The sequence below is a fragment of the Kogia breviceps genome, chromosome 9 (assembly GCF_026419965.1).
Source record: "Kogia breviceps isolate mKogBre1 chromosome 9, mKogBre1 haplotype 1, whole genome shotgun sequence".
Lineage (NCBI taxonomy): Eukaryota > Metazoa > Chordata > Mammalia > Artiodactyla > Physeteridae > Kogia > Kogia breviceps.
This window is the reverse complement of record NC_081318.1, coordinates 97,485,162-97,512,406: the sequence shown is the minus strand read 5'-3', so window position 1 is coordinate 97,512,406 and position 27,245 is coordinate 97,485,162. Positions and strand designations below refer to the sequence as shown.

Sequence of the window (27,245 nt, the reverse complement as noted above, 5' to 3'; positions counted from 1 at the left end):
TATAATCTCTTCCCCTTGAGTACAGGTACAACTTGCTTAGGTATACCTTCTATAGGTACAGAATATGCAAAGGGAATGTCCCTTGTGTGATTAGGTAACATAAGAACATAACTTCCATGTTGCTAGCAAGCTCTCTCTATTGCCTTCTTGGATTACAAGCTTTGATGAGATAAGTAGCCATACTGGGGAGGTCCACTTTGCGAGGAACTAAGATTGACACCTAGCCAACAGCAAGCTAGGAACTGAGACCCTAAATCCAGTGCCGTTCACAAGGAACAGAATCCTGGCAACAACCACATGAACTTGGCATCATATCCTTCCCCAGTTGAACCTTCAGATGAGACTCCAGCCATGGCTGGCAACTTGATTACAGCCTTGTTAGAGACCCTGAAGCAGAGGACCCAGTACGTCTGATCCACAGAAACTATGAGAAAATACATGTGTGTTTTAAAAAATAAACAGCTACATATGTGGCAAGTTCTTATGTAACAATAGATATCTAATTCAATTATGAAGCAGATAATATTTTCCAAGGCATACTAAACCCAGTATATTACTAGCCTCCTTTACTTTCATAGTGCTAGGTGATTTATGTGCAAGGCTGACAGTTTTTATTGGGAATTGAGCCAGTTAGGAAAGGAGTGAACTAGAAATGAGTAGCAATGTACTTAAAAAAGAGGGACTCAAGGGCTTCCCTGGTGGCGCAGTGGTTGAGAGTCCGCCTGCCGATGCAGGGGATACGGGTTCGTGCCCCGGTCCGGGAGGATCCCATATGTCGCGGAGCGGCTGGGCCCGTGAGCCATGGCCGCTGAGCCTGCGTGTCCGGAGCCTGTGCTCCGCAACGGGAGAGGCCACAACTGTGAGAGGCCCGCGTACCGCAAAAAAAAAAAAAAAAAAGAGGGACTCAAAACCTAGGTGTGGAGGCTGACCCTCTCAGGCCAAGGTGTCTAAAGAACTTGGCAAGTTGCTAAAATAAGAGCAGCGGCCTCTACCAGGATAACCTACCTAAAGTCCTTTGCATTTGCTGTTTCTTCCATCTGAATCATTCTTTCCCCAGATATCCAGATGGGTCATATCCTTGCTTCACTTAGAGAGGCCCTCCCTGTCTGCAGTAAATAGACTACAACTCCCTATCACTATCTGTTCTCTAACCTTGCTTTATTATTCTTTAAAGCACTTAACACTGCCTGACATTATGTTACATACTGATTTGTTTATTGTCTTTCTCCTTCACTAGAATATAAGCTCCTCATGGGTGGGAACTCTGCTTATTTTGTTCACTACTGCATATGCAACATTTACAACAGTATTTGTCATATAGTAAATGATCAGCAAATAGTTTTTGAGTGGATAAATCTACCTTCCAGTTTTTACATTGACCAGAATTTGGTTGTCTGAAGGTTGGTGGGAGTTTTAAGGAGTGATGCCTATTCTTGGTCAGGACCCTGGTTAGTGGCCGAGAGATGAGGTATTCAGTCTTCACAGAGGGAGATGGAGTGACAGAAGCGTATATACAGGCTGATATTTAGCACAGCTGCTTAAGACTAAGGCAAGAGCTGTGAGTGCTGCACCTCTGGGATTAAGCAAACATCAGGGTTGAACCAGGGGGTCTGGGGGTAGTGAGGTAATTAAGTCTAGACTGTTAGAATCTGGAGAAATGATTTAATTCCATACCTAGACCTCTTCATTCTTTTTTCAGTTCATTTGTTCATGCAATAATTCAGTGCCTGGTGTTATTCTAGGTAAAGGAAATACAGAGACAAGTCAAATAATATCCCTGTTTTCATTAAACTTGCATTCTAAAGGAGGAACATGGTCAACACAGACTAATAAATAATTTCTTATAGTGTTCATTGCTATGGAGAAATCATCATAAAAGAAGGTACTGGAATAAAGATGAACTTCATCTCCATGTTAGTGCTGTGTTGGAATCACTAGTTATTACTCAAAAAGAAGAGTTGCTCACACAGGACGTGCTCTGAGTAATGAATTACTAAGTAACTGGGAATCAGTAACTGTCATTTTCTATCTATAAATGATTTCTTAGATTATTAAGATGTGCAGTGTGTGTTCTACATTTATCAAAAAACTAATTGATTATAATCAGGTTTATAGGTAATTGATGTGAATACTTGATAACCACTTATAGAAGAAAGTAAGGTAGAATTTAGCTTCAGGATTTACCACAGTATTTATTTGTAAGCTTTAAATATGTTTGACTTAAGTATTTTAGAATTGATAAGTCAGTCACATTTACTGAGACAGTATAGTCAAAGTTCAGCTCTCTGAAACCCTTAACAGTGATTTGTTCTATACAGATAAGATTTCTTTGAAAGTGAGTATACTGTCCATTAAAAAGCAAAACTTAGTTTATCATTAAGAAATATCTATTTAGTTTCTACTATTTCAGGCACTGTGTTAAGTACCAAATATGCATTGAAGAAAGCAAGTATTGTCCTTGTCCTCATGGAGTTTACGGTCAAGTAGGGGAAACATACTTTAAACAAGTAAAATTAGAAATTGTGGTAAATGCAAAGAAGACAAAGAACAGACTGTTATGAGAATATAACAAAAGGAATATGATTCAGATGAGAGGAGTTCAAGAACCGTGAAGGATCTGAGATTTTAACCCTACTTAAAAAGGGTAGCCTGCCAAAGTGTCCTGAATATTTTCAGAAGACATGAGACTCCTGGGTCAGAGCAGAACTTTATTACTCACAGCGCAGCAAGCCGCGTGAGGATGGGCATATTTGTATGTTGGTTCCCCGTGCCTCCAGGCCTCCTGGGGAGATGCAGTTTGGGCCCATGTGAATGGTACGTATGCTGTGAGTTTGTGTCACAGGTGAGAACTTTAAGCTTGGAGAATCTACAACTTTTACCGTAAGCAGTAAGCAAGCCTGCTCTTTGTGTGCAGGGCAAAGTTACCTCATGTTTCAAGGTTCCTTGCTACAAATGCAAACCTGATAAATGGCCTGGTTAAAGAGCAACCAGGGCCTTGCATTGACATAATTTGTAAGAATGTGTGGGGACACTCAGGCCATGGTGAATGGCCTCTTCATCAGCAAGGAGAGATTTCACAGAAGTCCTCTCCAAGATGTTTTTTTAAAACAGCTTTACTAGAGTATAATTGGTATACAGTAAACTGAACATAAAGTGTACAGTTTGGTAAGTTTTGACGTATATGCATACCCATGAAAGCATCACGAGTCAAGATCAATGAATGTATTTCTCACCTGCAAAAGTTTCCATGTACCCCTTTGTAATTCCTCTCCACGCCATCTCCTTTCTTCTTCCCCAGGCAAATTCTGACCAGCTTTTTGTCACTTTCCTAGAGCTGTGTACAGATTGAATGATACAGCATGTATTGTGTATTCTTATTTGTCTTTCATGCAGCATGATTGTTTTTAGATTCATCTATATTGTATTATGTATTTACTTCTGAATAGTATTCCATTGTGCAGATATACTATAGTTTGTGTATGCATTCACTTGTTGATGGACATTTGGGTTGTTTCCAGTTTGGGGCTATTACAAATAAAGGTGCTTTGAATGTTCATATAGAAGTCTGTATATGGACATATACTTTTTTTTCTGTTGGATAAACATGTAGAAGAGGAATAGTTTGACCATGTGGTGGGTATATCTTTAACAGTTTAAGAAAATGCTAGGCTGTTTTGTAGAATGATAATACAATTTTTCCATTCTACCAACAGTATACAAGAGTTTCAGTTCCTCTATCCTCACCAACATTTGATTTTTTTAAATTTTTGCCATTCTAACAGGTATATAGTCATATCTCATTGTGATTTTCTTTCGAATTTGACTCCAAAAGCAAAGGCAACAAAAGAAAAAGTAAACAAGTGGGACTATATCAAACAAAAAAGCTTCTGTACAGCGAAAGAAATCATCAACAAAGTGAAAGGGCAGCCTACTGAATGGGAAAAAATATTTGCAAATCATATACCTGACAAAGGGTTTATATCTAATATATACATAGAACCCATACAACTCACAGCAAAAAATCAAACTGTCCTGTTAAAAAATGGACAAAGGATCTGAGTAGACATTTTTCCAAAGACAACAGATAGATGGCCAACAGGTACATGAAAAGATGCTCAATATCACTAATCATCAGCAAAATAGAAATCAAAACCACAATGAGGTATAATCTCAAACCTGTTAGAATGGCTAGTATCAAAAAGACAGGAAATAACAAGTGTTGATGAGGTTGTGGAGAAAAGGGTGGGAATGTAAATTGACACAGCCACTAGGAAAGAGTATGGAGGTTCCTCCAAAAAATTAAAAACAGCAATGATCCAGCAATTCCACTTCCAGGTATTTATCCAGGATTTTAAAAATATTTCTGTTACTGATTTCTAATCTAAAACTGTTTTGGGTTTCATACTTTGTATGACTTTCAACCTTTTAAATTTATTTAGACTGTTTCTTGTCATCAGAAATCATTGATTTTGGTAAATGTTTTATGTGTACTTGGAAATAATGGCTACTTTGCTATTTTGGATAAAGTATTCTCTAACTGTCAATTACTGATTTTCTGTGTACTTGTTTTATCATTTATTGAGAGAAAGAATTAAAATCTTCAACTGTAATTGTTGATTTGTTTCCTTATAGATTAAGTTTCAAGATATATGGTCCACAAAGCATGTGCAGTGAATAATAGTCTGGGAGGAAAATTACTGTTACTGGCATTATTTTGAAAGACCGTATTAGAACACATCTTTGGTTTGTTCTGTAGTATAGGCTATTTCTGGCACCATCTTCACATACAAAAGAAATTTTTATTTGCTACATTTTATTTTTTATCATTTATCTAATCCATTTTATTGTTTTGCTTGGCAGCTTCTATGTTTTTGAAACAGGCATTTGAAGGAGAATACCCTAAATTATTGCGTCTTTATAATGACTTATGGAAACGTCTTCAACAATACAGCCAAAGTATTCAAGGAAATTTTAATTCAAGTGGAACTGCAGACCCCTGTGCTGACTTACAACACATGGAAGATGATACACAAGACATATTCATACCAAAGAAGCCAGATTATGAGTACGTTTGTTTACTCAAACCTGTTTGTTGGCCTGTTAAGGATTTTGTCTTTTATTTTTATTATAAGTTAGAAAATGGGAAAACGCTAATCTTTGTGAATACTTGTAATGATTACTATTTATTTATTTACTTTAAAAGACTTCACAACACTTTTAACTGAAGAAGTCGAAATTTATCCTTAGTTGAGCAGCCTGGTTCCTGATTAAGATTCGTTTTAAAGTATATCACCAATTAAGGTGAATAGAAGCTAAGAGATGAGCATATGTGGTCATTATCATTTAATTGATACTATAAGATAACCTGTAATTACATCCGACAGCATCATTATTGATGGACCACTGGCATAAATGTGATATAAAAGGAAAAGGTATGTTCAGGAACTATAGCGGAAATAAATCTGACGCTGGGATAGATTCTCCGTCTGGTGGGAAAAAACTAAGTACAGTCAAAATTAAACCTGAAAATCTCTTAGATTATTCATGAAGTACAGTATATGTAGCCATATTTATAAGCCACATCAGAAAAATGATACCATCTCAATAAGCTTAAACCAGCCAGCTTTCCTCCTAAATTGAAAAAGAGTATTGTTTTCAGATTTCTCTTTGAGCACCAAATCAGTTGATTGGCTTGCACACCATCTTTAAACATTAGAATCATTTATTGTGATGAGACTGACTCAAGTAACAGTAGATTCTGATCACTGACCTTGTAAGAAAAAGGTTAGATTTATGAGTGCTGGTTTAATGTTTATCTTAAAAATTTTTTCTTCTGAATATTTATAGCTGAATTGTATCCACTGTAGTAAGAAGTTCTGACTGGTAAAATACAGGATGTAGAAGTTTTGACTGGGAAAACAAGTGGCGTAAGTGAAGGCTGGTATGATAGAAGGAGACGCTGTTGTTCTCTTCAGTTACTCTTTCGTGCTAAACATGGAGATTAGGTGAGGACTAATGGAAAGAGGGGACAAGACGACTGAAAAGTTATCTTTTGATCTTCAAAGATCTTATAATGTATTAAGGTTTTTTTAAGTATACAAAATAGCATATATAGTATCATTGTATTTCTGGCTTAGTTTTATTTTTAAATTCATATGTTGGCACTGAAAAGCTCTGGAAATATACATAGCACAAGGTAATAGTGTTTTATGTCCAAGAGGTAGAGTTTTTATTCTGTATTTTCTGCTTTTACTTAAAATGAGCATATGTTACTCGTGGGGATAGAGGAAAGGCAGTAAATGCAATGTAGAGGAAAAAAACCCACTGTTTTGGGACATCATTATCACCTTTTGGAGACTGACTTCAGTAAGGTGGGGAAGAGGACTTATGACTTGTATTCTTCTAAGAAACCAAAAAATAATGAGGATATAGTGAGGAAACAATGACAATATGATTTATATATTCTTTTGAGAAATGAGGCAAGAAACAAACAAATTTGACCATGGTAGCTGAGCCAAAGGAAGGTTTTTTTTTTGTTTTTAATGATAGAGGGAAAGCTGAAGTTTTTATAGATAGAAGTAGCCAGTGGAGAGAGAAAGTGAAGAAAAGAGATAATGAATGGAATGAGACCTTAGAATAATCTGAATACAATCAAGGCACAAATAACCAGGTTAACATTTTTCATCACTGAGTATTCATGCTGAATTTTTGAGAGCTGTTCTTGCTATGAAGAAAATAAAACAGTATAATGTGACAGTGTTTTATATAGGGTGGTCAGAGAAGACCTCTATGAAAAGGTAACATTTGACCCGAGATCGCGATAACGTGAAGAAATCAACTACGGAAGATTCGGAGTAAGATTTTTGCAGGCAGAGAGCAGAGCAAATTTAGAGTCTGAGAAAATTAAGATGGGGAGGTTGAGGAATAGAAAGCTGAACACAATGAATGAGGGTGAGTGGGGGGTAAAAAATTGGGTCAGAGAGGAGGGGAAACGTAAGATCATGGGGTTTAGAGTTTATTCAAAACACTGGAAACCTGTGCTTTTAAACAGAGGAATGAGATGAACTGATAAACTTTTAAAAATTAACATGCTGGCTTTTTTGTGGACAACTAAGGGGGAGCGTCACCACAGGGAAAGAGAAGCTGTTTTGTTTATCCAGACAAGAAATGATAATGGCTTCAAGTAGGATGAGTGGATGAGATGGTGAGAACTGGTCACATTGATTTGAGATATAGCTTAAGAGGGCAAGCCAGTAGAACTTGCTGGTAGATCGCATTTGAGAGGAAAAGAAGAATCAAGGATATGCATGGTCAAGTGGGAGAAGCCTAATGATTGGAAGACATTGTTTCATCGAGTAGTGGTTTTTTGTTTTGTTTCGTTCTTGTTTGTTTGTGGGTTTTTTTTTTTTTGGCCATGCCACACGGCTTGTAGGATTTTAGTTCCCTGACCAGGGATAGAACCCAGGCCCTCCATGTTAAGAGAGTGGAGTCCTCACCACTGTACTGCCAGGGAATTCCCCATCGAGTAGTGTTAAGGTTTTTGTTTTGAAACTGTTGAATCAGCGATGCAAATTGAGTTGTTACAGAGTTGTTGAAAAGGTAGTTGAATGTGAATCAGGGCTAGAAATACATATTTGAGAGTCATTACTATGCAGATCTTTAAAAATCATGGGACTGGAGGAGATTCCATAGGGAAGATATATATATAAAGAGAAAAGGGAACTTTGGCCCAAGATATGCACTCCAAAATTTATAGATTGTGCAGAGGAGTGGCAGCCTGCAAGACTAAGAGGAAAAAACAATGGTGAGATAGGAAGAAAACTGAAAGTTTTGTGGAACCCCAAAGAATGAGTTCATTTCAGTCAGAAGAGGAATGGTTAACTGTGTCACATGCTGTTGAGAAGGTGAAGAAGCTTAGGACTGAGAAGTGACCTCTAGATATAGCCAAATAAGGTCGTTCAAGGCCTAGGTGTGGAGTGGTAGATACAAAAGCATTATTGTAGAATTGACGAAAGACAGAATGGGAGGAGATTGACTTCTGGGATGACAGCCGTCCCCACTCCGCTGACCCACCCCACAGTGAATCTGGTGAAAACTATTAAAAACCAAACAATTTTAAGTGTCTGGAAATGGTTTTAAAGGCAAACAGCAAATGAAAAATCATCAACTCAAGAAAGTCTATGAAAATTCGGTAGAAAGAATTCCATAAGAGCCCGTGATATTGGAACCAAGACTGTTGTTCCTCCCTCCCTCTTCCCAGCTCAGCAAGGCATAGGCTGCACTCAGGACTGTGACAGCCAAGAACAAAGGGCCCCCTCCCCCGCCACTCCTAACTGGAGGGCTTTCTTCCGAAGAAGAGCAGAACCGCAGCATTTCTCATCCTGCCCTCAGCTGCCAGTTAGGTGAAGTGAAGCCTCAGACAGACGAGATCAATAGGTGGGTGCTTCCTTATTGTGAACAACACCCATGTGTTATATGTATGTTACCACAATGAAAACAAAGCATATTAAGCAAATTTAAAAAAAATTTTAAAAATGTGTTCACACACAAATTTGTAATGAATGTTTATAGCAACATTCATAATCACCAAAAGATAGAAACACCCAAAATGTCCATCAGCAGACAGATGGGTAACCACATGTGATATATCCACACATGAATGAAGGAATGAAGAACTGACACGTTACATGACTGAACCTTGAAAACATTATGCTAAGTCAAAAAAGCCAGATACAAAACCCATATACAGGGCTTCCCTGGTGGCGCAGTGGTTGAGAGTCCACCTGCCGATGCAGGGGACACGGGTTCGTGCCCCGGTCCGGGAGGATCCCACATGCCGTGGAGCGGCTGGGCCCGTGAGCCATGGCCGCTGAGCCTGCACGTCCGGAGCCTGTGCTCCGCGGCGGGAGAGGCTACAGCAGTGAGAGGCCCGCGTACTGCAAAAAAAAACCCCAAAAACCAAAAACCCATATGCTGTATGATCCTATTCCTATGCAAGTTAAGAATAGGGAAATCTATAGAGATATAAAGCGTATTAGTGGTTGCTTAGGGCTGGGGATGGGGTGAGGGCGGGGGAAAGGTTAAAGCTAAAGGATATGAGGTTTCTTTTGAAGGTGATAAAAATGTTCTAGGATTGAGCATGGTGATGGTTGCACATACCTGTGAATATACTGAAAACCATTGAATTATACACTTTAAATTGTTGAATTGAATGTAAATTAAATCTTGATAAAGCAGTTTTTTAAAAAGAGAATGGGAAAGAAGGAGGTAGGTAATTCTTCTGAGAGGTTTTGATATGAACAAAGGAATAAAGCTACTTTTTCTTTGGGATAAGAGGAAAATCGCCGAGGGTAGGTGACATTACAAAGGAAAAAATAAGGTAGTATTAGGTTGATGAAGATCATTGCCACTGCTTTTGGTCTTCGTGTAAAGCTGAGGCAGATGGTCAGCTGTGGAGAGTGAAGGGCTGCAGAAGTAGAATTTTAATACCTTGAGCTTCAGGTCTCTTGAAATTAAGAGGTTTGCATAAACATTTAATAGAAAGAATTTACTTTTTCTCTGCAATACGTGGAATGCTTAGCAGCAGATACAGAGACCAACTAACTGAGATTTTCTTCATAACAGCTTTGAAAGGAAGGTATATTAGAAAAATCAGGATGTTAATGAGAGCACCTTGAAACGGTGGAGGATGAGCGTAGGGTTCTGTAGTGCTGATCACTGTAAGGTCAAAGAGCAAGTTCTTTTGAGTAAAATTTAGCACTTTTATTTATATAAAAAGCCCAGCATGATTTGTTCCATCTGTTTTCTCTTAGACCTCAACTTGTACTGTTCTCCTGTCACTTAAGTGCTCTGCTTTTCTAAATTTTTGTCAAACGCAGCCAGGTCTAAGTCCCTTCTCAGGGCCTTTGCACTTGTTCTCTCCCTATAGAAATCGCCTACCCTGGAGATCTATGTAACTTGCTCCCTCTTTTCCCTCACATCTTCTCAGGAAGCTTTCCCTTGCCTCACCCTATGTAAAATTGGATTTAAAAAAAAAAAAAAAAAAAACGGTCTCTGGCTTCCTTCCTTTTTCTCTTAGAATTTTTTATTCTCCATTGTATTCCGTAGTTAATTTATTTAAAATTTTTATTTCTTTTTTTTTGTGTTTCTCAGAAGTCTTCTTTTTTTAAAATTAGTTTTTATTGCAGTATAGTTGATTTACAATATTGTGTTCTCAGAAATCTCTTTAAGGGGACAGGGAGTTTTTTTTAATTGACTTCATTGCTACACTTCCCGCATCTAGGAAGTATCTGGCAAACTGTAGACATTTAAGAGAATTTGTAGGCAGGAAGGAGATAGCGGCAAGTGGGGGCGTGGAAAGTTGTCTTCGAGCTTGGAGACATCAGAGGTAGAGCAGTTCAAAACGATGACTCAAACGTGGAAGCTCCATAGTAAAGCTAAAATGAAAGTAGACTTCTAGTACAGGACAGGTTTTAGAAAAGTTGTTTGTTTTGACATTGTGATCACCAAGGATCCTCCCCCCGCCCCCCCCCCCCCCCCCCCCGCCCCGATTCTTCAGGTTTTCCAAAACTAACAGGGTGGAGTAACGTAGGGAGCAGCGGAGGCAGGCAGCCGCTGGAGCAGGGCTGTGGTGAGGCTGCGCTTTGCCTCCAGCTGCGGCCGGCTCCCTCCCGTGGCGTTCTAATGCTTCTCCTTCATCTCTGCGTCAGCAGCCTGGTCTCCTGCGACGGCCGCAGGCTTGGCCTTGCTCTCCTCTTCACCCAGCCTCTCAAACATGTGGGCACAGAGCTGCTGCTCGCGTGTGAGCCGCTTGAGGATTGGCTGCTGGCAGGTAGCCAGCTGGGCCTTGGCAGCTTTGGTGTTGGAGTAGAGCTGCAGGACCTTCTGGAAGGATCCTTGAAGAACAAGGAGAATGTTAGTACTTATAATTTAGTGCTGAAATTTCTGCAGAAGAGAGAAGAGGCTTCTTAAGGTCAGTAAATGACCAGAGCAAAAATAGGGAAGGCATTTAAATAGCCGGCATGGCCTTCAGTAGAGGATTGCCTCAGACACACGTAGGCACTGGTTCTTTCCTGTTCCCACTGTGGTCTTTCTCTCGTCATCTGTTAGGGAAGTTATTATAGTTCACACTCTACCTGCACATTTCTTCACTGGACTGTCAAGCAAATTTCACCTCTATCTTCCCAGCACTCAATGAGGGCTGGCACATAGTATTCTCAGGAACTGTGTGTTGAGTGGAATACTTATTGAATGAGAAAGTGTTCAGAGATAAGTATGGGATTGTGATGTAGGAGCCAAGGGTGTTCTCACCTCTGGGTCTTGTCAGTTGACCAGCAAAGGTGAAGAGGAGAAAGCCAAGTTTTCTGTACCTGAAGGAGCAGGTCAGATGTTTTCAAGATGAACATTTAGGATTAAGAGGGATGTGTTTTTGTTTGTTAAGGTACTGGAAAGACCAGTAGAAGGGTCATAAACAGGGGTGATGTGAGAAGATACAGAGTTAATTATATGGTTATAGGTATTTGATAGTAATTGTCAGAGGTAAAATATCAGATCCAATAGTTGGGCAAGTAAATGAAAATCAACAGAAATAACTGAAGACTTAGGAGGACTGAGGAGGAAAGAAGTGTTTAGTAGGCTAAATTTTAGTTTGTGAAGAATGTTGTAAAACAAATTAACTTAGAACTACAATCGGGAGTATTTGGGTGATTGTGGGACTTGCACAAGCCCTTTTAATTTTGTCCGCATTCTTGTTAGTATCAGTTTTGGCATCAGAAGGCTGATAAAAAGCTACACCTGTATACTTCCCTCTTAGGCCCTGAGCTTATGAGAGGGCAGCTGTTGTGTGTGAAAAGGGTTGAGCTGGTGGGAGCAGGTCTCTGCAGACTTTCCTCTCTTGTATGCTCTGTAGAAACATGCTAAGTGAAGGCATGGCCCCATTAGAATTAATAAGATTTTACAGTGTTAACTCTTTTAGTTTCAAGCAGCAAACTTACTACAGTTGGTACTGGTGCATATTATATAACATTTATGCCCAGGAATTATGTATAAATTAAAATGTTTAGTTCTTAATAAGCATTTAATTAAGTAAATATATTTATACATTTTTAAACAAAATTTTTTCTTTTCTTCATATAGAGTTACATTTTATATAGGAGATACATTTTTAAGAAAGGCATTTACAACCTGATACACTAGCACTTAGTTTTGTATAATTTAAGTTCATTTTTAATAAACTTTGTTCCCACAGTCCAGGAAAGGCTTTGAAAGACTCTCTACAACCCTATGAGGCTGCTTATCTATCAAAATCCTTATCTCGACTCTTTGATCCTATCAACTTGGTGTTTCCCCCTGGTGGTCGGAATCCTCCTTCTGCCGATGAACTTGAAGGTATCATCAAAACTATAGCAAGGTATGTATTTTCAGATAATGGCATGCCATAAAATGCCTGCCACATTTGTTAGTGATGTATAATAGCAGTACATCTTTAATTTATCTCAAATTATTCAAATAATTCGTCTGGAAATTAAATCAAGAGTTTTGCATTGAGTGAGTGTACATGTAGTAAGTATAAGTATCAATACTTGAGATTCCAATTAATAAAACCATTTAAATACAGTCTAAAAATAGTCAATTATCATTATTCTGTATCTTGTCAAGGATACAAAGTAAAACAACCTAATTCTTTATGCCATAGTAAATTTCTAATATTACATAGGAAAGTTAATATAAAAATAATTTTACACATTGAAGAAGCTAAAGCATGGAGATCAACTTTTTTTTCATTTTAAATCCAGAAAGTACTTCATGGCGTACAAGGATTATAATCCTGGTTAGTCTACTTGTGTTTGCTATTTTAAGCTTTCTAAGTAAATGTGACAGCTTTTAAAACTCTCAAAAGGGAAGATATCCTAGCAGAGGTGCCACCTGAATGGTTGCGGACATTGTATTATACTGTTGCTTTTAGACATTTTATGGACCCCTCAGGTTAATCTGCAGTTGAGACTGTCTCAGTTCCTGTCATAATAACAGGTTGTCATAACAGTAGGTCTATACATTGATAGGTGAACATTTTGAGGAGTAAAATTAGTAGTTAGGCAATATAGAACCAAGGTATAAAAGCCTAGACTCTTTTAGATTACAAATTTGAAGATGATGATTCTGAGGCATGTGAGAGTATGACTGAAAAAGCCACAGGTATAATATGCATATCTGTCTAAATACAGCGTCGAAATTGCCCAGCCTCTTGATCCTAAATCTTTCCACAGTTATCTTGACTTTCCAAAGTCCTGACTGTAGATGTTTATACCCTAATGTCTCCGTTATTTGTTTCATATGGTAGTGACAAAACTGGTCATGGGTTGAACTTGATCTCTTTACCTGTTTATGGACATGTTAAAGAGGTATCTCTCCCATTCCCCAGTGCAGTTTGACAATGCTGTGATCGATTGAAACGTGAGACTTGAAGAAGCATACTTATGCCATTGTTTAAAAGAATGTGAAAGTGAACTTTAATATGGGACTTGAAGAAGCATACTTATGCCATTGTTTAATAGAATGTAAAAGTGAACTTTAATAAAATTATGTCTCACTGGTACATGAAAGGGCATTTTTATCACACATAGTAAGCACTAATGTTTTAAAGTCCTTCACTTTCTTCAAAAAGGCAACGTGGTAAGTGCCAAGATTTATTCTGCTACTTGAGAGACAATAATTACTTTTCTTGCTTTCTACTTGTATATGTATTTTCATGCAATTTTTAACTCTTAATTAAAAATTAACTTTTAAAAAGTTAACTTTCTATGGTCTTTGTAAATACTTTTTTTTGCAGTTACCTCAGATGTCCCAATTAATCCAATGTTAAATTGAAAATAAGCATGACAAAGAAATACTTTAAGAATGCAAATTTTTAAAATTTCAAGTTAAATCCTTGTTATGCTTTTGATATATTTAAAAAGCTATTTTATCAAAATAGCATGAATTGGCATAATTTCTACAGAAACTGAGTATCTTTATGTATCGTGTAATTTATATTTTTAGGCTTTGTCCTTCCATGGTCACCATTTCCATTCAAGAGCTGTCATTTCCTTGCAGATGTCTGTGACATGCAGTGTGTCTAATTGCACTTATCAGTATTAACAAGAGTGCTACTTGAAAAATCTGCACACAATTTACTCTCTTAATCACAGCCTGAACTCACACATGATGTGCTTTTATTAATGAGAAACTGGTCATTAACCAGACAGTCTTAGAGCACTTTTTCCTAATGCTGAATATAGGAGGGAAAATGAAACAGTGCAATCAATCAATTCTTGGAGGCAACGAGTGAAATCTATAAAAAGAATCACCACATTGTTTATTGGGATTAGGTTTATATGTTGCTCTTTACTTTGTTCATGAACTGTGTTGCTAATAATTAAAGTCTGTTTTTGTTTTCTCCAGTGAACTAAATGTAGCTGCTGTTGATGCAGACCTCACATTAGCTGTGTCAAAAAATGTGGCAAAGACCATCCAGTTGTATGGCGTAAAATCGGAGCAGCTGGTAAGCGATAATCCCTTCTGTAAACTTTCATGATTTTGTTTAAAATTACTAATTATACAATACTTGACTAACTATAAATATTGAATTGACTGAATATTAATTTACTGGAAAATTTTATAGTGAATTTTGGAAACTTTCTTATGAATTTAAACCAGAAAAAAATGTTACCTCTTAAAAATTGGCCCTCCTACCATTGCTACACTTACAAAATGCAGGCAGGTTTTATAAGACTTTTTAAAGAATGCATGTGCCACTTTATGGGCTAAATTATGTATATTTTTAAGTATAATTATTTCAAATTGATCAAATTTCCTGTCATGAGACCACTCACTCCAGATATCATTCATGTGCTGTTACCTAGTGTGAAATTGACTTGAACCATTAGAAAATGATTGGAGGAAGTGAAGTGCTTAAAACTGTAAAAGAAAAATGTTGGTTTACTTTGTAAAGGTTCTGATCCTAGACTGTGGAAGTTTAGCTCCAAAATTACTCTTTTCGAAACAGCTGTTTGCATACATTTAAAATAATAACTGCATGCCTGAATCATAATCTTAATTCTTTACATTAATGTTTTAAAGTTAAGCATACATATTTAACTAGTAGATATGTATGCTAACTGAAATCCAAGGCGTAAGGCTTTAGTACATCTTTAACTGTCATTGATGGACTAATTTTAGAGAATGTGCCAAAATGTGGTATCTGTACTGTCAGTATAGGGATAGCCAACCATGTTTTGTTGTTGTTGTTTGGCTTCCCTGACTGCTCCAATTGAAACATTGTAAAATGAAGTACAGTTGGCCCTTGAACAACTTGGGGGTTGGGGCACCTACCCTCCGTGCAGTGAAAAACCCATGTATAATTGATAGTCAGCTCTCCGTATTTGTGGTTTCTCCTTGTCATCCCTTCCGTGTCGGTGGATTCAACCAGCTGTGGATCGTGTAGTACTGTAGTATTTACTACTGAAAAAAATCCGCATGTAAGTGGACCCTCCCGGTTCAAACCCATGTTGTTCAAGGGTCAATTGTAATGTGGCTTTACCTATATCCTAGTACTTCTAGTTGGTTCTGGAATAATTTTTAGAGTAGGTTGGTAACAAATTGAACTTAAGGAATTTGCATAAAATGATCCTTGGTGCTAACAGTCATTTCATGAGACTTCCTGCTTTCAGTTCCAATGGATGGCTCCATTGTGTTTGCATATTAATATGGTGCTATTTTCTCCTCAATTATTCTTGCAGCCTTGACAAATAATTTAGAAGGATTTTTTTTTTTAACTTTGTTTATTGAAAACTGTCCCTACAGAGACCATGGAAGCTCTTTGTAGGTAATTAGATGACTAATTTTTCTCGCAAACCTTTTTTATAGAAGCTTTATTATGATACTTACTACTTTTAAAAACATGGTTTATTGCTATAAATGAAATTCAGTATTTTATCCAATAGAGTTCAGCGTAATTACTGAAAGTGTCAGGAAAAAAATACCCTTATGAATTGTTCCCACCTGAAAACAACATTATAAAGAAGAGCCAGCATATGTATGGAAAATATATCACTCTTCTGTGTCAGGCAGGGGCAGTGGTAAATGTAACATGTGACTTCAGTTTTTTTTCTTAGATTCCATATATATGTGTTAGCATACAGTATTTGTTTTTCTCTTTCTGACTTACTTCACTCTGTGTGACAGACTCCAGGTCCATCCACCTCACTACAAATATCTCAATTTCATTCCTTTTTATGGCTGAATAATATTCCATTGTATATATGTACCACATCTTCTTTATCCATTCTTCTGTCGAATGGCATTTAGTTTACTTCCATGACCTGGCTGTTGTAAATAGTGCTGCATTGAACATTGGGGTTCATGAGTCTTTTTGAATTGTGGTTTTCTCTGGGTATATGCCCAGTAGTGGGATTGCTGGATCATATGGTCATTCTATTTTTAGTTTTTTAAGGAACCTCCATACTGTTCTCCATAGTGGCTCTATCAGTTTACATGCCCACCAACAGTGCAAGAGGGTTCCCTTTTCTCCATACCCTCTCCAGTATTTGTTGTTTGTAGATTTTCTGATGATGCCCATTCTAACTGGTGTGAGGTGATACCTTATTGTAGTTTTGATTTGCATTTCTGTAATAATTAGTGATGTTGAGCAACTTTTCATGTGCTTCTTGGCCATCTGTATGTCTTCTTTGGAGAAAGGTGTATTTAGGTCTTCTGCCCATTTTTGGATTGGGTTGTTTGTTTTTTTAATATTGAGCGCATGAGCTGTTTATATATTTTGGAGATTAATCGTTTGTCTGTTGATTCATTTGCACATATTTTCACCCATTCTGAGGGTTGTCTTTTGGTCTTATTTATGGTTTCCTTTTCCTGTGCAAAAGCTTTTAAGTTTCATTAGGTCCCATTTATTTATTTTTGTTTTTATTTCCATTACTCTAGGAAGTGGATCAAAAATGATCTTGCTGTGCTTTATGTCAAAGAGTGTTCTTCCTATGTTTTCCTCTAAGAGCTTTATAGTGTCCGGTCATACATTTAGGTCTCTAATCCATTTTGAGTTTATTTTTGTGTATGCTGTTAAGAAGTGTTCTAATTTCATTCTTTTACGTGTAGCTGTCCAGTTTTCCCAGCACCACTTACTGAAGAGACTGTCTTTTCTCCATTGTATATCCTTGCCTCCTTTGTCATAGATTAGTTGACCATAGGTGAGTGGATTTACCTCTGGGCTTTCTATCTTGTTGCATTGATCTATGTTTCTGTTTTTGTGCCAGTACCATATTGTCTTGATTACTGTAGCTTTGTAGTATAGTCTGAAGTCAGGGAGTCTGATTCTTCCAGCTCAGTTTTTTTTCCCCTCAAGACTGCTTTGGCTATTCGGGGTATTTGGTGTCTCCATACAGATTTTAAGATTTTTTGTTCTACTTCTGTAAAAAAATGCCATTGGTAATTTGATAGGGATTGCATTGAATCTGTAGATTGCTTTGGGTAGTATAGTCATTTTCACAATATTGATTCTTCCAATGCAAGAACATGGTGTATCTCTCCATCTGTTGGTATCATCTTTAATTTCTTTCATCAGTGTCTTATAGTTTTTTGCATACAGGTCTTTTGTCTCCCTAGGTAGGTTTATTCCTAGGTATTTTATTCTTTTTGTTGCAATGGTAAATGGGAGTGTTTCCTTAATTTCTCTTTCAGATTTTTCATCATTAGTGTATAGGAATGCAAGAGATTTCTATGCATTAATTTTGTATCCTGCAACTTTGCCAAATTCACTGATTAGCTCTAGTAGTTTTCAGGTGGCATCTTTAGGATTCTCTATGTATAGTATCATGTCTGCAAACAGTGACAGTTTTACTTCTTCTTTTCCAATTTGTATTCCTTTTATTTCTTTTTCTTCTCTGATTGCTGAGGCTAGGACTTCCATAACTGTGTTGAATAAGAGTGGTGAGAGTGAACTTCCTTGTCTTGTTCCTGATCTTAGTGGAAATGCTTTCAGTTTTTCACCATTGAGAATGATGTTTGCTGTGGGTTTGTTGTATATGACCTTTATTATATTGAGGTAGATTCCCTCTATGCCCACTTTCTGGAGAGTTTTTATCATAAATGGGTGTTGAATTTTGTCAGCAGCTTTTTCTGCATCTATTGAGATGATCATTTGGTTTTTATTCTTCAATTTGTTAATATGGTTTATCACATTGATTGATTTGCGTATATTGAAGAATCTTTGCATCCCTGGGATAAATCTCACTTGATCATGGTGTGTGATCCTTTTAATATGTTGTTGGATTCTGTTTGCTAGTATTTTGTTGAGGATTTTTGCATCTGTATTCATCAGTGATATTGGTCTGTAATTTTTTTTTTTGTATTTGTCTGGTTTTGGTATCAGGGTGATGGTGTCCTTGTAGAATGACTTTGGGAGTGTTCCTTCCTCTGCAGTTTTTTGGAAGAGTTTGAGAAGGACGGGTGTTAGCTCTTCTCTAAATGTTTGGTAGAATTCACCTGTGAAGCCATCTGGTCCTGGACTTCTGTTTGTTGGAAGATTTTTAACCACAGTTTCAACTTTACTACTTGTGATTGGTCTGTTCTTATTTTCTATTTCTTCCTGGTTCAGTTTTGGAAGGTTATACCTTTCTAAGAATTTGTCCATTTCTTCCAGGTTGTCCATTTTATTGGCATAGAGTTGCTTGCAGTAGTCTCTTAGGATGCTTTGTATTTCTGTGGTGTCTGTTGTAACTTCTCATTTTTCATTTCTAATTTTATTGATTTGAGTCCTCTCCCTCTTTTTCTTGACGAGTCTGGCTAACAGTTTATGAATTTTGTTTATCTTCTCAAAGAACCAGCTTTTAGTTTTATTGATCTTTGCTATTGTTTTCTTTGTTTCTTATTTCAGTTATTTCTGCTCTGATCTTTATGATTTCTTTCCTTCTGCTAACTTTGGGTTTTGTTTGTTCTTCTTGGGTGGCTGTTTCCTTTCCCATATTAGGGAAGTTTTCGACTATAATCTCTTCAGATATTTTCTCGGGTCCTTTCTCTCTCTCTTCTTCTGGTACCCCTATAATGTGAATGTTGTTGCATTTAATGTTGTCCCAGAGGTCTCTTATGCTGTCTTCATTTCTTTTCATTCTTTTTTCTTTATTCTCTTCCGCAGCAGTGAATTCCACCATTCTGTCTTCCAGGTCACTTATCCGTTCTTCTCCTTCAGTTATTGAGCTATTGATTCCTTCTAGTTTAGTTTTCATTTCAGTTATTATATTGTTCATCTCTGTCTATTCTTTAATTCTTCTAGGTCTTTGTTAAACATTTCTTGCATCTTCTCGATCTTTGCCTGCATTCTTTTTCCAAGGTCCTGGATCATCTTCACTGTCATTATTCTGAATTTTTTTTCTGGAAGGTTGCCTATCTCCACTTCATTTAGTTGTTTTTCTGGGGTTTTATCTTCTTCCTTCATCTGGTACATGGCCCTCTGCCTTTTCCTCTTGTCTATCTTTCTGTGAATGTGGTTTTTGTTCCACAGGCTGCAGGTTCGTAGTTCTTGCTTCTGCTGTCTGCCCTCTGGTGGATGAGGATATCTAAGAGGCTTGATGGGAGGGTAGAGCTGAGTGTTGCTCTGGTGAGCAGAGCTCAGTAAGACTTTAATCCACTTGACTGTTGATGGGTGGGGCTGGGTTCCCTCCCTGTTGGTTGTTTGGCCTGAGGCAACCCAACACTGGAGCCTGCTTGGGCTCTTTGATGGGGCTAATGGCAGACTCTGGGAGGGCTCAGCCAAGGAGTACTTCCCAGAACTTCTGCTGCCGGTGTCCTTGTCCCCACGGTGAGTCACAGCCACCCCCTGCCTCTGCAGGAGACCCTCCCAACACTAGGAGGTAGGTCTGGTTCAGTCTCCCCTGGGGTCATTGCTCCTTCCCCTGGGTCCTGATGCACACACTACTTTGTGTGTGCCCTCCTAGAATGGAGTCTGTGTTTCTCCCAGTCCTGTTGTAGTCCTGCAGTCAAATCCCACTAGCCTTCAAAGTGTGATTTTCTAGGAATTCCTCCTCCCGTTGCCAGAGCCCCAGGTTGGGAAGCCTGTCGTGGGGCTCAGAACCTTCACTCCAGTGGGTGGACTTCTGTGGTATAAGTGTTCTCCAGTCTGTGAGTCACCCACCCAGCAGTTATGGGATTTGATTTTGCTGTGATTGCACCTCTCCTACCTTCTCATTGTGGCTTCTCCTTTGTCTTTGGATGTGGGGAATCTTTTTTGGTGAATTCCAGTGTCTTTCTGTCAATGATTGTCCAGCAGCTAGTTGTGATTCTGGTGTTCTCACAAGAGGGAGTGAGAGCACGTCCTTCTACTCACCATCTTGGTTCACAGTTTCTTAAAATTTTTTTAAGGTAGTTTTACTTTTCTACTTTCATTTTAGTGTTTAAAGAAAGCCTAAGTATTAAGTAACAGTTCAATGTTTATTATTTTAAATATTATTGAGTAATGACAAGTAACATTTTAATGTTCATCTCTTATGTTTTGGCTATTAATAACACTATTTCTGCCACTCCTCCATGTTTTTAAATTTGACAAGTTTGTTCTTTTTTCTGCGATACGCTGGCCTCTCACTGTTGTGACCTCTCCCGATGTGGAGCACAGGCTTCGGACGCGCAGGCTCAGCGGCCACGGCTCACGGGCCCAGCCGCTCCGCGGCATGTGGGATCTTCCCAGACCGGGGCACGAACCCATGTCCCCTGCATCGGCAGGCGGACTCTCAACCACTGTGCCACCAGGGAAGCCCGAGTTTTGTTCTTTGATCTTACCATATTCCTCTTCCTTTATAATTATTTCACTGAAAACATTTAGAAGAAAATAGCCAAGTGTTAAATCTTTAGTGAGAGAAGGATTGAAACACATTTTAAAGTAGAATATCTACTCTATCTATAAGTGGATATGTTGACTTGAAATTTGGTATAAGCCTATAAAGGGAGAATTCTTTTTATAGGTGAGATATTTAAGTCTCAAGTCCACAAGGTTGAAAAGTGACAGAAACCAGATCGTTAATGAATGTTTAAGCTGTAAAATAAAGGAAAGCTAGAATTTTAACAGCAGTGTGTTTTTTAAAAGGGCAACTTGAAAATATAAAACTTGAAATGTAGAATGAGCAGCTTTCCAGAATCCTAAATTTATTTTCCTAAAGGTTAGTTGGGGAAGTTTCTTGGCTATTGGAACATTTTAGCATGCTTAACTATAGCTTTAGTTCACATCAGGAGAAAGGATGGTAAAAGGATTTCTCAAGTTGATCCTTTGTGTGGACCATCTTTATGGCCATCTAAACTCACTATGTGTTTTTGGATATATTCTTTCATATGCCTAAAAAAGCTATATGTTTTTCTTTTGAGCCTTATTATTTGAATGTCTTAGGATATAGTAGAATATAACATATATGAGTTATATACATAGCATGTATATTTGCTAATAATAATCTGAAATTATTTTATCATTACACATGTATTTGTTTTTCTAAGTCTTCTTTGTTATTAATCACCAGAGTTATGTGTCATAAAAACCTAAAGCTCTATAGGGACAAATCCTAACATCCTTCTTTCTGACTCTTAAGTGGTACCAGAGAATTCATTTTTTAAAGTTAGGATAGGGCCATAAAAATAACTACCATTATTAAGCATCTATAGTGGGTTGGATTGTGCCAAGGCATTAAAATGTATTATCTCATTTATCTCACAAGAACGCTTGAAATGGAAGTATCAATATCCGCCACTACAAAATGTGGAAATTGAGGCTGAGGAAGCTTAGTAGCCTGGCCGATATAGACTGCTAAAAGTGCAATGCCAGCAGGCAAGTCTTGAAACTGGCATTCAAACTCTGATTTGAGTCTAAACCAAGCTTTAAAACTCTCTTGTACCACAACACAAATACATCTTTCTTTTTTACTTAAGTAGTATTGTTTTGTGATTTACTTACCCACTTTACAATATAACATAGAGATCTATATCTGCTATTTTAGTACATTCATAGTATATTTATGTATCACAGTTTACTTATTTATTCTTAATGGATAGTGTCTTAGTCCATTCGGGCTACTGTAACAAAATGCCCTAAACTGGGTGACTTATAAACAACAGCAATTTATTTCTCACAGTTCTGGAGGCTGGCAAGTCCAAGATCAAGGCATCAGCAGATTTGGTATTTGGTGAGAGCCCCTTTCTTGGTTCATAGATGGCTATCTTTATTTTGTAAGCTCACAGTGTAGAAGGGGAAAGGGGGCCTTCTCAAGTCTCTCTTATAAGGGCACTAATCCCATTCATGAGTGCTCTGCCCTCATAACCTAATCAGCTGCCAAAGACTCCCACCACCTGGGGCATTAGGTTTCAACATATGAATTGGTGGGTGGAGGGCACGAACATTCAGATGGTAGCAGATATTTAGATGGTTTAGTGATTTAATTTAGAAATAACAGGGATTTAGCCTTGAATTCGTACATGTGAGTTATAAGTCTTAGGGTTTACTTCCTTTAACATGTATTTAATTTAGTATGTTTCCAAGGTGCTCTTTTGTGAAAATGAGATCACTGTTTTTTTTAGACTGTCTTCATTTAAGAATTCTTACTCATTTGTTTTGACAGCAACTGTGAAGTTATAATTAATTTACTAAGTAGAATTTTATGTTCCAAATACACACACACACACACACACACACACACCCCTATAGATGCATGTATCATATTATTTTATGATTGAACAAATTGATTATATAGTGGTGATATATTGGTAATTTGTATAGTTCTGAAATGTGAACTTTAGTAGAAAATGTCACTAGACCTTGCTGTCACAAGTTTGAATCAGTGTTTTCCTTGTTCTCTATATGTTAAAAGAAAATTAAAGTATTATTATATAAGGAAATTATTGTGATACCTTGATAATATATAGGCTTACAAACTATTGTGATAACAAAATTATAGGCAAATAATACTAGTAAGTATTCCTTTTAAAAGGTAAAATGTTAGGGCATTTTCTTTTGCGGTACGCGGGCCTCTCACTGTTGTGGCCTCTCCCGTTGCGGAGCACAGGCTCTGGACGAGCAGGCTCAGCGGCCATGGCTCACGGGCCCAGCCGCTCCGTGGCATGTGGGATTGGAATTCCTGGACCGGGGCACGAACCCATGTCCCCTGCATCGGCAGGCGGACTCTCAACCACTGTGCCACCAGGGAAGCCCTAGGGCATTTTCTAATAATAACTATTATCTGATGGTTTCTGGGCATGACATATAGAATCCCAGTATAAATGTCAAATGTTATAAATTGTGAAAAAGTAGATTGGCATTTAATTAGGTTGCAGACCATTTGAAACAATAATAAGGATGACATTTAAGGGGAGGTTTCAGCTTCAGTGCAGGTCAGTAGCTGTGTATGATGAGGTCAGTAGCTCTAGACGACAGTAGGGTTTTTTAAAAGCTTTGTAAATATACACTTTATTCTTTGTATAATTAACAAGTAGTTTAAAGACTTGACATTCTTAAAATGGAAGAAAACCTGCATGTGTGATATTTAAATGATGATATAGAAACATAGGAGTTTAACTTTTTTAGTTTTAAAAGGATTGTTTAATGCAGATTAAAATGTCGTCTACCTGGATACTGCTGCATGTAATATCATATGGTAATAGCCTGTGTTATTAACATTCAAGTAGAAGATTTTTTTAAAAATATGAAATCACCTGGAAGAGTTTTTATGTTATGCTCAAGCAGAGGAAACATATTGGTAGATTTTCTTTTTTTTTTTTTTTCCTGTACACGGGCCTCTCACCGTTGTGGCCTCTCCCACTGTGGAGCACAGGCTCCGGACGCGCAGGCTCAGTGGCCATGGCTCACGGGCCCAGCCGCTCCACGGCACGTGGGATCTTCCCAGACCGGGACACGAACCCGTGTCTCCTGCATTGGCAGGCGGACTCTCAACCACTGCGCCACCAGGGAAGCCCTCTCGAATCTTTATTGTCCTGAACTTGTTTACATTACCACAAGCATATAATATTAATTTTTCCCCTCTCCTATTTTTCCTGTTGTCTTTCATTACAAAATATACTTTCATTTATCTCTTCCTTTATTTCAGAATGTGAACAAATAAAACAAATAGAATTTTCCATGTCAACTCCAGAAAGTACAAGAAGTAATAAGAGACTTGAAAAGAAACCGGGCATTTGGATCCGGCCCCCATGAGTTTTCACTGCCATGTTAGCACTTTGATACCATGAAGCTTTTTTAAATATGTAATTCAGCTTTTCTAGGTGTTGCCATTGACAGGATTAGTCTGAATTACCTGGTCCATTTTTACTGGAATTGGAAGTGATCTTAAAACTATAGAGCTTTTATATCTTTTCAAGCATCTTAGTGATCAAGAAGGTATAATCTTATCCCTGTGTCAAGGTATAGGAATATAATTTAATTCTCTAATGTATACTTCAAAATTATACTATTTTAAAGTATGTTTCTAGGAGAGAAAGTTGTCAGCATTTAGTCAGGGTTAGACTGTGATTCGCTCAGGGTACCCTATTCCCTAGTACAGTCGTACAAATATGTATAATGACAAAGATATAGCTACACTTACAAATAAGATAGAAAGAAAACGTATATTTACCTCCTAGGGCTGCCATAGGTATCAGCCTAGTGTGACACGAGGCAAGATGGCCTTGCAAATGGAACCAAAGCCAAAACACGCTCAGGGATTGGCTCTTGCAATATCCAGTGTGATGGGATCTCTGAGCCACCAGCATTAGACGTGACTTTGAATTGCAGAGCTGTGATGGTAGTGGTCGGGAGGGTGGCATGGTTGAAAGGGCAGCTGTAAAACCCCCAGAGAATGGGGACAAACGGAGTAACCATAGAGGAAGACAGTTTTCACAGAGGAGCTTCTGAGAGCTTTCAAGGTACTAGGCTAGTTCTCATATTTCTTCTGAATTTTATGACATATTTGTAACTTCAAGGTGCTGAAAAGCTGAAAATGTACTGCTGTCTACCTGTAGATTGTGTGCTCCTGCTCTCTCTTATCAGCAGAAAAACAGCAGTCTTAATTTGAAAAAAATGACAAAACAAAAAGGCACTTTCTTTTAAAAGTTAGGATGCAAACTAAAATACGCTGCATTTGAGTATAAAAGAACTCATTTGCATCTTAGAAATTATTGATTGCCTTTTCCCTTTACTATATCAAGCACATAGCAGCTAACTTTTGGGCAGGCAACTTTTACTAAACTCACTAATATGAACTTGTGCCAATTTAGATTATTTTCTGAGACATACCTAAAATAATGGTACATATGGAAAGTGTTCTCTCTGTGATAGGGCTCCAGAAAATCTTCTTTCTCCTTTGTGGACAACCTTTTTTAAAAATCATTTTTCAATGTCTTAGGGTAGGAATTGCTAATCTAGGAGTTCTGTGAAGGGTTTTCAGGGGATCTGTAAATCCCAGGATATTATAAAATGTTATTTTATATGAGTTTTTTCTGGAAAAATGTTGTAATAGGTTTCAAAGAGGTCTGTGACCCCTCCCCTCAAAGTAACAGAAAAATATCTGGAAAATCTCTCAGATATTTGGAAATTAAATGACATACTTTCAAATAATCTCTGGGTCAAAAGGGAAATGTAAAAATATATTTTGAATTAAATAAACATGAGAATATACCATATCAAACTTCCCGGGATGCAGTTAATTTAGGGAAATGCATAGAATTAAATGCTTATATGGGGGGCAAAAAAAAAAAAGGTCCCAAATTACTGTTCAAATATTCCACCTCAAGAAACTAGGGCAAAAGAAGACAAGTTAAATCCATAGCAGTTTAATTTTCTTTTTAAATTTTATTTATAATTTTTTTTGGCTGAGTTGGGTCTTCATTGCTGCACGCAAGCTTTCCCTAGTTGCGGTGAGCGGGGGCTACTCTTTGTTGCAGTGTACAGGCTTCTCACTGTAGTGGCTTCTCTTCTTGTGGAGCGCAGACTCTAGGGATGCGGGTTCAGTAGTTGTGGCATGTGGGCTCAGGCATTTGGGGCTCAGGGGCCTGCGTCAGCAGGCAGATTCTTTTTTTTTCCCTAATTTAATTAATTATTTAAGTAATTAATTAATTTATGGCTGCGTTGGGTCTTTGTTGCAGTGCACGGGCTTCTCACTGTGGTGGCTTCTCGTTGCAGAGCACGGGCTCTAAGCACGTGGGCTTCAGTAGTTGTGGCACGCAGGCTCAGTAGTTTGACTTGCAGGTTCTAGAGCTCAGGCTCAATATTTGTGGTGCACGGGCTTAGTTGTTTGTGACGTGGGATCTTCCCAGACCAGGGTTCAAACCTGTGTCCTCTGCATTGGCAGGCAAATTCTTAAGCACTGTGCCACCAGGGAAGCCCCCCCGTAGCAGTTATTCCCCCCCCCCACCATAGCAGGAAATAATAAAGATGAGAGCAGAAATCAGAGTCGAAAACAAAACCAATAGAGAAAAATCAATGAAACCAAAAGCCTGTTCTAGAATTATATGTGACTTTTGTAAAATCAGTGTACATGTAGGGGAAGAAAGACTTTCCCTCCACCTTTCTAGGTTTGATGGCTGGGTCTATGAAATAAACTGACAATAGGTAAGTTAACAGGAGAAAAAGAATACAAATTTATTAATTGTTTAATATTGTGTACGTGCATTAGGGCATCACAGTATAAAAGAAGTGAATTCCCCAAAAGGGATGAAATTTGAGAGCTTCTATACCCTCATAATAAGGAAGCCTATTCCCCATGTTGTACAATATATCCTTGTACATTATTTTATACCTTATAGTTTGTACCTCCTAATCCTCTACACCTATATTGCCCCTCACCCCCACTGGTAACTATTAATTTGTTCTCTGTATCTGTGAGTCTGCTTCTTTTTTGTTACATTCACTAGTTTTTGTATTTTTTAGATTCCACATATAAATTATATCATACAGTATTTGTCTTTGATTTATTTCACTTAGCATATAGATGTTACACTTCTGTTAATTCAAAATGTATATTATAAACCCTGTCTTTGCCAAGAACCCTATTTAGTTGGGAAATCTAATTTCTAACTGTAATCATTCTAATAGCCTTAAAAGAGTAACAGTAATGACAAGGAGTATTGCACTCTGGGGAGTTTAGATCCTCTTCCTTCCTTTCTCAAGCATACAAATAAAATGCTTCAAGAAAATATTAATAGTTTGGAGTTTAGTTACAAATCAGTGAGAGAAATAC

The 27,245-nt window shown here is 37.8% G+C and overlaps 1 protein-coding gene across 2 annotated transcripts in view; it reads left to right on the top strand.

Moving 5' to 3' along the window:
• Window positions 1-27,245, top strand: part of COG5 (component of oligomeric golgi complex 5) — a 270,936-nt gene that overhangs the window by 187,897 nt on the left and 55,794 nt on the right. For both annotated transcript variants that reach the window (XM_059074512.2, XM_067042835.1), the window contains exons 12-14: window positions 4,861-5,065; window positions 12,248-12,409; window positions 14,440-14,539. In XM_059074512.2, coding sequence (XP_058930495.2) covers window positions 4,861-5,065; window positions 12,248-12,409; window positions 14,440-14,539 — 467 coding nt within the window. The remainder of the gene's footprint in view (window positions 1-4,860; window positions 5,066-12,247; window positions 12,410-14,439; window positions 14,540-27,245) is intronic.